At 45.4% G+C, this 12,304-nt stretch overlaps 1 protein-coding gene and 1 long non-coding RNA gene across 9 annotated transcripts; both read right to left on the reverse strand.

Moving 5' to 3' along the window:
• Positions 1-246: 246 nt before the first annotated feature.
• LOC115316565 lies at positions 247-3,146 on the reverse strand. 3 transcript variants are annotated; one of them, XR_006077323.1, is made up of 5 exons: positions 2,936-3,109; positions 2,578-2,734; positions 2,007-2,153; positions 854-952; positions 247-706 (listed from the first exon to the last, which is right to left on the reverse strand). It is a non-coding gene; the product is annotated as an uncharacterized LOC115316565 (long non-coding RNA). The 3 variants fall into 3 exon arrangements; XR_003917903.4 differs by having other exon boundaries at positions 247-952; positions 2,936-3,108; XR_003917904.4 differs by lacking the exon at positions 2,007-2,153 and having other exon boundaries at positions 247-952; positions 2,936-3,146.
• A 59-nt stretch (positions 3,147-3,205) lies between these two features.
• On the reverse strand, positions 3,206-11,849 carry LOC115316562. Of its 6 annotated transcripts, XM_040212700.3 has the most exons (5): positions 11,538-11,845; positions 10,925-11,025; positions 10,584-10,758; positions 8,375-8,568; positions 3,206-3,654 (listed from the first exon to the last, which is right to left on the reverse strand). In XM_040212700.3, the coding sequence occupies exons 1-5, from the start codon at positions 11,626-11,628 to the stop codon at positions 3,241-3,243; spliced, it is 975 nt and encodes a 324-aa protein (XP_040068634.1). In that variant the 5' UTR covers positions 11,629-11,845; the 3' UTR covers positions 3,206-3,240. The 6 variants fall into 6 exon arrangements, 3 of the variants coding, with proteins under 3 accessions (XP_040068634.1, XP_040068636.1, XP_042144409.1); XM_040212702.3 differs by lacking the exon at positions 10,925-11,025 and having other exon boundaries at positions 10,584-10,751; positions 11,538-11,847; XR_005798375.2 differs by having other exon boundaries at positions 3,214-3,654; positions 8,375-10,751; positions 11,538-11,849.
• Positions 11,850-12,304: the final 455 nt, after the last annotated feature.

The following is a 12,304-nucleotide window of genomic DNA, read 5'->3' on the forward strand; positions in this document are numbered from 1 at the left end:
CGTACTTTATAAACTGCATTTGTTTCTTTTCTGGTCTAAAATACTGAACAAAAACTACTTTCACAAATAATTGAAACGGTTCTTTTAGCTTTTAGCGGCTCCGACCACTAGTAAGCCCAGGACCAAAGACGTCGCATTTCGCGCGCTTTCAGCAATGCGGGTCGCCCCCGTAGGTAAAGGAGGTTTCTGCGTCGGCCGGTTAAAATATGACGCACTGACATTTAGTTACTTTCTCCGTGCCCGCTGGCTTGCCTGAACGCCAAGAGACGTGGAAACCGCAAAAAAGGTAGACGCTTAAATATGGTTGCAGGGCCCCTTTAATGAAGGGGCAAACAAATCAGTGCAGCCCTTAAAATAAAGCAAGATATAAAATCTGCACTCGCAGAACAGCCGGGCTTTAATTTCTTTATTGCTTTTAACATTTCGGTGTTAACTTGTTTGATTGTTGCAATCTTGTTAGTCAATATTACTAAAAAAAAAAGATGTGCTTGCATTGACCAAAGTGTGAACATTGTTCACACTCTAACAATCTCCAGTCCTGCTTGGCAACGGTAGCAATACATGTACCAACGTTCTCAGATCTAGGTCAGTTGACAAACTTCGGAAAACGCCCGACGCCTTTTTGCAGTGTGTCCGCTCAGTGGCGTCTGCCGCAGTATCAGCCTGCCCTTCGGACAGATCCAGTGGAACGTTGGATGCACATTACCTGCAGTGGAAAGTGATTTTTTTGTTGTTGTTGTTCTTATAGTAAACTTAAGGCCTGCACAATACTTAAAACAGAAAGAGCGTTGTTCAAAAAGCGTTTTTCGTTGACCGCAAAGGAATTGGCACTAGGAATGCTATCCGCCCTTACCTGCTTGTGCACCGGCAACAGAGAAAAACTGGTTTAGGGTGCAGCTCCTAGGTGCCCATTTCCACGCTTCATTGCGTCGCCGTCTGCATGATCACCTTGCTGAATTTAGTGAGAAATTGAATTTGTGTTGAGGTCACGCAATGTCAATTTTTCTGCTAAATCTAGCTGAGGAACTGAATTTGTTTGTGAGTGACGTGGCATGAAGTCATGTGCCATTTAGCAGGGTTGTTTCCTGAACACCAATTCAGTTTCCCTGCTAAATATAGCGGGGAAACTGAATTGGTGTTGAGGTTGTGTGACATGAATTTCCCCACAAGATTTAGAGAGGAAACTTAAACCGCTAAATTTAGCGGGGAAATTCTTGCTAAATTTAGCAGGAAATTTAGCGAAAATTGCCTGCTAAATGGGAGGGGGAGGAGAGGGTATGGAGGGATAGGAGAGGCATAACCTCCCCTCCTCCTACTCAAGCGCTGCGCTCTAATTTCATGTTACAAAGAATTGTAAACGTCTCAATTTTTTTTTTTTTTTTTTTTTTTTTTTTTTTTTTTTTTACTGCTGCTCTTTTATGGAGCTTGTCAACCGACAGATCTAAGAAAGTTGATGTGTACGGCCCGAGCAGAGGCATCTATTTTTCCAAGCACAAGTTTTGAAACCCCCTTTTTTATTGAATTCTTTCAAGAAGGCACTCCGTTTAGAGGAAATGGCAACGAATCTCCTTTTAGCAAATTTGTTTTTAGAAAAACAAAATTCACCGAACTTGACTGCTTGCTCTAGCATTTGCTTGTCCTGCCTTGGCTGATGGCAAAGCCGAGCCAGTCAGTCAGTGAGTCGCTCGCTTGGGCGGCCAGCATATTCAGAGCATGATCGACAAGTTTTTATGCATGCCACATCCCTGCTGTTTTCGCAAGAATAATTTTACATTTTGCCTGGTTTACAGCCCAAGAGAGGAGAGTGGGTGCTCAAGCATAGGTCAACATGCCTCAGTGCATCATGCTCTAGTCTTTAGCATCTTCCAGACTTGCTTATGTTAATCGAATGGATTCACTAAACGGTGCTCCTTTGCAACTGATTGTTGTAGGCTGCACCTACAACAAGCGGTTGTAAGTGCAGTACATTCTATTAGCAAAAAAATAAAGGCACACAGCCAAATCACCTCAATGATGCCTAGCAAGTGGCGAAATAAACTTCCCTTTAACAAAGCATGTGTAGCTACCGAGACATCACATTATTCAGAGTGCAGATGCAGAGTAGCTTTCTTTTGGCCTTTGCATCATCTTCCATTGTCCAGGCACAAGTGGCACTGCCGAAAAAGACCAATAAATAAATATTCAACACGGTGTATTATTCACTTTTGTACCTGCAACATTACCGTCCTATTAGATAGTCGACAGCTGCCCCGGCAACTTTCCGGACATGTGGAATCAAAACATCTCATCAACACAAGTGCTATTCGCCACTGCCGTAAGTTAAAGAATATTTTTCAAAAAAATAAAAGTGCATCTTTCAACGCAGTGTCTAGCGTAACCTTACCCCAAGATTTCGAGTTACATCTAAGGTACCCAATATGAAAAATAAAGTTTGGTCCGACGTAACCTAATATGAAAATTAAAGCTATGACAAACAGAACCCGAAATAAAAGTTAGTTACGTCCTATGTAACCTACGCAACGTAAGTTTCGCTTTACGGCCGATGCACGACATAAATACAAAAATGTCATGACTTACTACTGCATAACATCCGATGCAGCATTCATTAGTCAGTTGAAATCTCAACTCTATCCGCACCTCCAGCTTTGTTGAGGGGGCTGGAGTGTTCCTCGCACATTGAAGCTGCTGAAGCTGGGCATCCCCTCCTCTAAAACAATTTACTCAATTGTAGGTACTGGAAACAGAAAATGAACCAGTGTGTGATGGGTCTGGGAGGGAAATAAACGTGGACAAAAGGCAACCAAGCAATTTAGAAGAGACTAGACCCGCCGAGCTAACGTTCTGTACGAACAATCTGAACCTTAAATACTAGTTCTTGTACAAATACAAGATACCCACGACATTCCGCGATAAGTAGCCACCAAAATTAACATACCAATTAGGCAGTTCTGTTCGTAAGTCACGCAAGTCGCCGAACTCTCCTCGCAGAACGTTCGCGAAACAAAAACGGCCATCTTGGAAAAATCAAAATAGTGATGGTGATAGCGATGGGGCTTCTATAAAAACTCGGAGAACAAATGTAATCCCTTTATCCGATATATAAAAGAAAAAAAAAAACTTATGGAAAACATTTACCCTAGCAAAAACTTCTTAAAATAATGGTAAAGTTTAAAATAAAGATCTAAAGTTTAAACATTTAGTTATGTTCAAATACACTTGGTAAAGTCTATAAATCTTGTTTCAGTAATTAAATGCAAACAGAACACAGACTTCGTAACCCTTCTTGCCGATAGCCTTTCCTTGCAAGCGTGAATGGTCAAAAGCCGATGCCATGATAGGCAGAAATACTGCGTAGATAGCACGCTTAGAGTGTCCAGAAAAAATTAATGGGGGATGTATCTTCTTTCCATAAACCTTTTCGGAGTTTACCCTTCCTGCACGTTTCACAGTAATCTGCGGCATGGATTCACCACACTGTTTTTGTGAAGTGTGGCAAAACGTATGCACCACCATAAGAAAAAAATATGACAATTTATTTAAGTACAACAGGAAGCCACGAGAGGGGAAGATGGCAAGATCCGATCCACCAAAAAGGACTGGGGCTAAGAGTGCAGTCTTGAAAGGCTTGGCCCATGAATCAGGACGATTTGAAACCTATGATGAATGCAGAGAACAAAGGGGTCGATCAGGTGAACAGCAACTAATATCTGACCCTAACATGCAGGGCAAGATCTGTTTTGTTTACCTAATATTTGTTATGCCACCAAAAACCAACGTTACTAAAACACTCAGCTAGGAAACTCAACCTTGGAACCTGGACTGCTGGAGTCCACCGAGACCAAACTAAATATGATAACAGTGCCACTCTTTAGCAACAAGTCAAAACATGAAAGTTGCCTTGCATAGCTACTCCAAGATGGCCCTGCGAGATGACACCAGTGGCCCTTCCGAGAATCTACGGAACCAGTCAGTGCAGCAGTGTAGTTCACGGAGTGGCCACCGCGGGAGAAACAGTGGCATTGCGATTGCGTTTAGTTTGATTCTCTCATATGGATTGAAGCCACTTTTTCAAAGGAGGCTCCTATAGCAGTTTTCCAACCGAGTGTACTAGTCACGTTGTCAAAAACTTAATTTCTTCCTAACAAAAGCCGGCATAAGTCCATTTTTTTAGAAAAAGTTAACCTCGAAGGCTTCAAAGGGGGCCGTCCCCCCCCCCCCCCCCCCCTTCCCCCACCCACACAGTTTCCCCTAAAATCTGCCAAGAAACTGAGGGAAAAGTGAGGACGAGAGCAGGTGTGGATGTCAGGACACCCGAGCTCTGGTTCGAATGATTAGTGGGTACACCTAAAGCTAGGTGCCTTTGTCTTTACTGCACTCGTCAAAGACGTTCGAATGCGAGAGCCCAAAGCTGGATACCGGCGTTCTGCATTCGAATGTGTTCGACGAGTGCAGCAGAAACAAAGGCTGCCTTTGTCTCCACTGCACTCGTCGAACGTATTGGGATGCCAATGCCAAAGGCCACCCCCGGCGTTTGGCTCTCGCACTCGAACGTCTTTGACAAGTGCAGTGAAGACAAAGGCACCTAGGTTTAGGTGCCTCTGCGTTCTGATGTCCCTGCACTCTCGTCTCCCCCTCTCCATCAATTTCTCGGCTCATAGAGTTCTGAAAGTTTAACACTGGCAGTGTGCGACTGTAGGCCAGCAGGATGGCATACTCTCCCCTACATGATACGGAATGAGCAGGATCGAAGACAGACAACTCCGGACGGAACGTCCGCAGTTTACAACTCTTTGGCGGCATGCGCTAACTAGCTATCATCATCGTCGTTTTTGACGTTACGGGTAGGGCACACTGGGACAGACTGCGCAGATCTTGGAACCTTCGGCTCGACAGTCAGCGTTATGCGCTGTATCGCGCAGCAAAGCCCATTTCGCGCATTGTTTTTATTTGGTGAAGTTATACTTGAAACCGTGCCACGCGTAGTCATGCTAACAAACACTTTTGGCACTAAGGTGTCGAAATGCTGGGATGGTGATGTACTGTTCTCCACCCCAGTACAAAAAGATGGATTAAAATAGAATATCCAGCGCTTTACCCCACTACAACATTTAGCTAGCATGGCGAATAGGGTGTATTTATTTTATTATTATTCAGACAAAATAAAGCTGAGAAAGAAATGTCTCATTAAATTGAAAATAGGAAAGCGAAATTCGGGAATCTCTAACCTGTGTAGTAAACACTTCAGTGAAAGCGACTCCGTGTATCTTGGTGGTTCCGTTGTGTTTTGTAAGTGCTGATTTCTTATTAGTCCCAAGTTGATTCATTTTTGGTCTTTTTAAACCAGTAAACAAACATTTCCTCAAAACAACTGGCATTGACGGTGGCTGGCTTCCAGAGTCGTCTCAATGAAATCCCTGCTTGTTCACTCGATCGACGTGAAGCATGCGAGACCCCCTCGCGACCGAAGCCTTAAATTTAGTAAGTCGGTGACAATTAGCATCCCAAAAAATTAGGTATACACCTGCTATGAATTCCTATTGTTTGTATGTTTAATTTTTCGGTCCCAATTGCGCATAATGTGTGATGCGCTTTTCAGCGAGCAATTTTACATTTGTAAACAATTCTTAGTAAAAATTGGATAGAACTAATTAATCGATCGCCTGAAATTGCCGCGATGTGACAAACTTCTTTGCCGCGTATTCGATGCGGGAGGAGCTAATCCGTCAGTTGCTGAAGAGCATTAGCTCGTCAGCAACTGCGGTGTCAGCGAAATAGCAGCGGGCGGTGTCGTCACGTGAAACGTCACATACCTTGGTAGTTGCCAACAGATGGGCTTGCAAAACGCTGTTTTCACCAACCAAAAAAAAAAAAAGAATCTAGTTGCTATTGTCATTATTTTTTGACCGAATGTAAACAGCAATGGCCGCGCTGATGCTTGTTGGAAACGCATGTGCCCAACTTGCCGGACGAGTGTACTGCTCCACTTTTCGTAATTCTGGGTTCCAAACTGGCTCATGTGACGAAAAAATGTTGCAGATCACATAGGGTTATTACAATGTACGCTAGAGGTTCAAGTGGCGCTAGTGTGCCGACGCAAGTTGAAGCAGACAGCAACCAGTCGAAAATTGACTTCCGGTAATGCATTTCTATGGGGGAAAAAAAAACTGGTGCAAAAACGGCTTCGCACGTGTATTTATGTGCACTGTCGGACACTCTCAGCGCGAACACGACGTCGGCGCTTTCTAGCATCGGTGATATATGTGCCAAACGAACGAAGGTATCTGGAAATTAAGGGAGACGGCCAAACATACTGTCGAACCCGGTTATATCACACCCGTATTTCGAATTATTGTTTATATGAAACAGTCCAAACATCCCCTAGAAAATTGCATTGTTTTTCTGTATCGAATGCCCATAACTCCCATGGAGGGGACACTCGATGTAGGGAACGAAGACGAAGGCGGTTCTTCGCTTCTCCCTATAGGTCGGATTGCGCCGGCCGGGAGCACATAGCTCGGGTTGCGGGGCTGGCAGACCGCCAAGCCAGCATACGCGCACCCGGGAATGCGCACGCGGGGATGCGCAGCGAAAAAGCAATTGTATAAAAAATGAAAAAAGCAACCAATAAAAACAAAAGAAGTGGAGGATGGCAAAAGCAAGGGGAAGGGCACCTGCGCGCGTGGGGAGGGCAGGGAGTGCTCGCTGTTAGAACGGTCGCGTGCGCTCATTTTCCCAAACACCGCTGTCACTGTGCAACTCCTTAGCCCCCCCCCCCCCCCCCCCCCCAAAAAAAAAAAAAAAAAAAAGATTTTGTCAGGTGGAGTGTTTTGACAACAAGGGTTGAGCAATCACACTTTGAACGCCTTATGTTTGTTTACCCTTTCCTTTCCCCGTTATTGCTCCCGTTTCCGGCTTGAGCGGCGTCACCGTCAGGTCTCGACACCCCCCCCCTGAGGTCACATGACCAGACCTGGGGGGGTCACGTAAACCTCAGTTTACCTTTTTTTATACTTTATTCACTATCAATTTTACTAACCACTTCGCTCTGTTTTCTTTTTAAATCTAATAAAAGTTACTCGCTATCATCAAAACTGTATTGTGTTGTTATTTTATTTTATGACATGCTTTTTAGAGAGTGACAGCATCTGGCGACATGGTGTCCGCCCATCTTGACCTAAAACAAAGTTCTGTGTCACTCAGGGAATTTCACAAAAGTACTCAGAGGAAACCTGAAAAACTCAGGGAATTTGAAAATGCCAACTTGGTAGACACATTGAATAACTCTATGGCAGATCACTACCTCAAACTTTCGTTAATGCGGGACTGCTTTTTAAAAACTCTTTGCTGCTGAGAGGGTGCAAATGCATTGAACCCTATGGACGTTCGCTGGGGCCGCCAGATTTCTTCGTTGCCGCGAGAATTTCGTTCTTGAAAGGTTCAACTGTATTAGCAAAATACGAATCTAAATTAATTTATCCCACCCAAAATAAATTCCATGGCTCCTTTTTAAACACTGTGATTTTATCCAAGCCTCGGGTAAAAGCAGTTTAGCTTTCTCGGCTCTCGATTGGACGCGTCGCAGGTTTCTGCGGGGCAAGCTTTGTCAACTAACGTCCCAACTCTTTAGCCCCGCACGGATGGTGAGAGATATCTCGCAGTGGCTGATGTTCGTTCTGAACCTTTCTTTATCCACCGGTGTATTTGGACGTCTGTACGGCAACAAAATGACTGAAAACTTGCAAATTAAGCACAGGTTGTGGATTGCTTGCTTTATAGAATAGCAGACACACAATTCAAGCTCGTGTCCGATTTTGTTGCTCGTGGGACGTCATTTTTTTAGCAGAAAGTTCACTTTTTCTGCAGTTCTACTGTCCCGCATGGTGGACAAACCAGTCATCTGCTCTTGTTCCCTGCCTAAGTGATGCATGACGGGAGTGCATTCAGGTACACACTTAATTCTCAGGGTGCAGCGAGCGCATGCACGTGTGGAGTGCCGGCGGCGAAACAAACTCACTTCATGTTGCGAGTGGGTGCGCATACGCACGAGTGCAGCGAAACAAACTCGCTATTAGTTTTCACATGTGGTCATGCACTGTGCACGAGCATGTAGCTTCGTCTTGCATCTTGTTCGCATGCAGAAGTTGCTTCGACGGCGTAGCAGAAATTACACTAGCCTTGACAATAAAGAACAAAGAGGCTTACGCCGAGCCTAGACACTGGTGCAAAAGACGGCCGAGCCAGAAAACCTAAGCCGAGTCGCCACAAAATTATGTTTCGAAATGGCTGAATTGGCAAGACTGAACCGCCACCAAACATGTTCTGTTGTAGAACACAAAAGTACATCCCCTGACACGAGCGTCCAAAATATACTTACAATGGCTAGCGACGCCTCATAAAGGTCATGCAGTGACCCTCTGCTTGGCCGGTTAAGCCACACGCAGTGCCGTGCAGAGTACAGGACGACGCCCGTGAGCCAGCCGGTGCGGTGACTCCGGGCCTGCCCGTAGTGTTCCGCTGCTACCTTGGACAAGGCGAAAGCGAGCTCATCGATGCCATGATCCCCGGGACCTGTGGTGTATAACTATTGTGATTAAAAGTCTTACAGTCGCCGACCAATGTCACTTAGTCAAATGAAAATGAAAGAAGCGAGATGTCTTCTTCCACATTTTGCTGTTCTCTATTTTTGTTCCTTTTACATCTCTAGTTGTAAGATCAATGTTGACCAAGTTCTTTTTTGTTATCAACTTGTTCGCATTAAAATCTAAAATTTTACAACAGGGTAGAGTTGTAAAACCAAGAGGGGCTACCCAACACACGCATGCAGCCCCCCCACCCCACTTCATGGGGGTTGTCCTACGCAAGTATGTAGCTGCGCTGTAGAGAAGCATGATACACATGATCTACACGGACTTTTAGCTGCATTCTTCCATGAATCTAATGTCCGCCTGGCCGTATAACTTATAACTGTCATAACTTTCACTTTTTCTTTGAAATCTGTAAATGTTAAAAAAGAAAACCTGTATAACCATAGCTAAAAAAAAATCTGACACTTGAATTGCTAAAAACAGTTTGGGGACTTCCAAGAGCGATTATTGCATAAAACAGCTTGTCAATGGTCAGAGTCTAGCAAAGCTCAACCACCACCAGCATGGCACTGCCAACAGCGCTGATGTCACTTGCATGATACATCCACATGCCGTGCCAATCATACATGGAACGCATGAAAGCATGGCGGGCAGTCCATGCAGCGTTGACTGTTGGTGGCTGCGGAAGCTCGGCGCAGACACAGAAGCACCAAAGGCGGAGGATGGCACATGTTTTCTGTTGCAGCAATGTCCTTTTGCTCGGCACACCGCCAAAAAACATTTCGGATTGGCGTTCAACATTTCTAATAATAATCGTCTTATCTGTATGTACTTGGCCGAAAGAACCGTGAGGACATTGAGAAAATCGTGTTCCGCAGTCAATTTACCTGCCCTTCGTAGTACACTATGTACTGGCGCGTGACGTTGCTCTGTGTTCCTAGTATTATATTTCTCTTTTTTAGATGGCTGCAAAAGACGAGGACAAAGACATTACAGCAGCACTGCCAATAGTTTCTCCATGTTGAGTGCTGAATTCCTGTGAAGCAGGATACGTTTCTCAAACCTTGCTGGCGCCATGGCCACAAAACGAACAAGTGATATCAATGCATGCCTTTTATATGGTCGGTGACAACTCAAGAAGGTAGGGGAAAAAAAAGGAAGGTGGGAGAGGACGAGATGGATGCAACGCCGGCGAAGGGAGAGGGTTTGACCAGCATTGTGCCCGCTTCCTGCTCTCCCACCTTCTTTTCCCTGACCCTACCTCCTTAACCTGCAACATAGTTCAAATCAAACTGCAAAATTTCTTCGAGGCTCGAGAGTGAAAGCAGCTTGTCAGGATGTATTTTGTGTGAATACCATTTAGCTGAAGCACATTGTTTTTCTGGACTCAAGGTACGTGGCTAAAAAGTCAATGCCAGGGATCTTTGTGAGAAAAAGAACACTTAAAAGATATCCTCGGCCGCAGTTGGCTCTTTGAGTCACATATTTGACGATAGGTATTGTTAACACATATTTATGTGAACACCAGGATGCTGTTTTGATGGTAACATACTAAATGGTGATAAAAACAAAAAAAAAAAAAACAAAGCTGGGAGTAGAAGCACATTATCTACCTTTCCCTACCAAAGAACAATGAAACGATTAGTCACCTGCTCAGGACTTTGATCGTCTGCTTAGTTGTGGGCGACGCCTCTGCGAGCATCAACGACAGCCCCCATTCTAGCGTGCAGAGAGCCATACAGTGCTTCTGTAAAGGATGCCTTCACCATCAGACTTTTAACAGAGCGGTCACTCCTTTTTTTTTCTGCGCACCGAACGAAAGGACGGTACAGTAGCAGACGACGCCAGCGTGCACGGCTGCTGGTGTCACTGCGTGTGCTCCAAGCTTCCGCGGGTGCTTGCGGTCCTTGCTGCATGGAGCACTGGCTACGCACTCGCGTGCTCCCTTCAAGATTGGACTGCTCAGTGCACCGCTAGGAAAAGCAGTACAAAACATACCGCGACGATGCATCAGGGGCATGCACTGGTCCCCTGAAGTGTGCTTCGAACCATGTGCAGTGCAGGGTGCAGCACAGCATCCGCGTGAGTCAGCCGTGGCAGTGATTCGGGGCTCGTAGTGTTCTGCGGCTGCCTTGAAAAAGTGAGGGCCAGCTCTTCGCACCTCCTCTGAAAAATGTTTTACAACAGAGAGGTCAGTTATCTCCCTGCCTCTCATTGCCTTTCTGCTGTCCTGTCCTTTGTTCGAGAGCAATCGCTGCTATATTGTGTCTCAGCACGATCACCTTAGTCATACAAAGGAACGTGCAGATAAAGATCATTATTATTAAAGCACGTTTTACCTTCACATTCAAACTTCGGGCCTCCTGCTTTCTCCTCGCGTGTGGCGGCAAGCGTCTGTTGAGGCTACCATGCTTCGAGACGATCCTCGCGTGGTTCAGACCTGCGTTAGATTTTTTTTTTTTTTTTAATTACGCCCTGGCAGCTCGCTTAAGCGCCTCTCGGCGTGTTCCCGCGCAGACAGTGACAGGCGAAGCATCAGATTCTACGCTTGCTTCGTTGGGCCTTCCTGTCTCGTTGAAAAACTGGATCGAAGTCTGTGTCGATGGCATGCAATCATTGCTATAGCGACTTATTGAGCACTTGCGGTCATACGGAAGCTTCCAAAATTGTGAGCGCGCTCCTAAGCCTTTGCGGAGGGCTCTGCTAGCCGTCACGTCCGCATGTTCTACCGAACGATTTCGGGCGAGCGGTTGGTAAAGGCAGCTCAAGAAACAAATCGACACGTTGAGCGCACGAAACCCAATTCAAATCCGCTTGGATGGCATCAGCATTCAGCACCGACCGACCATTCCCGCCATTTCTGGTAGCGCCTTTGTTCCCGGACGCACCGGACTAAATTATGTCAAACGACTCCAAACGGAACTGAAGCACTAAAGTGCGGTGAACACTCACCTTTATGAATACCTCCTGTTCTTGGTGTTCTTGGAGATGTACGAGAGGTATTTGGCGGCTCTGGCGGTTCGCGATCGACGCCGGCACTCATCCGGCGAAGCTGAGTGCATACATTGTTTTTGTTGTCAACGGCTGCCACTGCGCACGGTCAACCTCGTTCCACTAGAGAACTTGAGCTGCTTCAGCTGGTTATCGACGGTTAATACGTCGCCACTCAACACCTGAACGTAGAACGAAAACAAAAACATTGCCCCCGCGGCCAAGGGCGCCAAGGCGGAACAGAACGGAACCGTACCAGCCAAAATTAAAAAATCAAGCAAGAAAAAAAAAAAAAAAAAAAGTAAGAACAAACAAAAACAAGAAAAGTACTTTTTTATATATTTTTACTTTAAAACGTCATCTAAAAATCAACAAAACCGGAAGTGACGTCATTTTTTTTCAGCCAATCGGCGTTTCCAGTTTTACTGCCCCGAAACGCTTGTCTACCGACGACGTCAGAGTTTGAATGGATAGACAAATACAAACCTATCCAATTTTTAGACGGTAGCTTACGCCATCTATACTAATCTTAAAAATGTAAATTTTTCGCTCCCTGTGCAGCAGCGCGCTAGTGTAGTATAACGAAGATAGGTGGCGTCGCTAGAAGTGCTCGTTCGTGGTGATTTTCCTGGAATTATTGCTCTCAGGCGTCCAGACAACCGCGATGGCAAAAACGGCAAGCAGACTGCTTTGTTCCCAGATGCATCACGCGGTATATTTCTGTAAGG

Source organism: Ixodes scapularis, unplaced genomic scaffold, assembly GCF_016920785.2.
Source record: "Ixodes scapularis isolate PalLabHiFi unplaced genomic scaffold, ASM1692078v2 PGA_scaffold10__122_contigs__length_95168666, whole genome shotgun sequence".
Classification (NCBI taxonomy): Eukaryota; Metazoa; Arthropoda; class Arachnida; order Ixodida; family Ixodidae; genus Ixodes; species Ixodes scapularis.

What these genes read in the sequence shown, in the direction of transcription:
- LOC115316562 (XM_040212700.3), bottom strand. Translation starts at nt 11,628, where the DNA reads ATGAGTGCCGGCGTCGATCGCGAACCGCCAGAGCCGCCAAATACCTCT. An exon ending in AACAGGAGGTATTCATAAAG is followed by an intron (nt 11,026 to 11,537) that starts GTGAGTGTTCAC and finishes AATCTAACGCAG; the next exon opens with GTCTGAACCACGCGAGGATC. An exon ending in ATGAGGCGTCGCTAGCCATT is followed by an intron (nt 3,655 to 8,374) that starts GTAAGTATATTT and finishes CATTCATCATAG; the next exon opens with GTTTCAAATCGTCCTGATTC.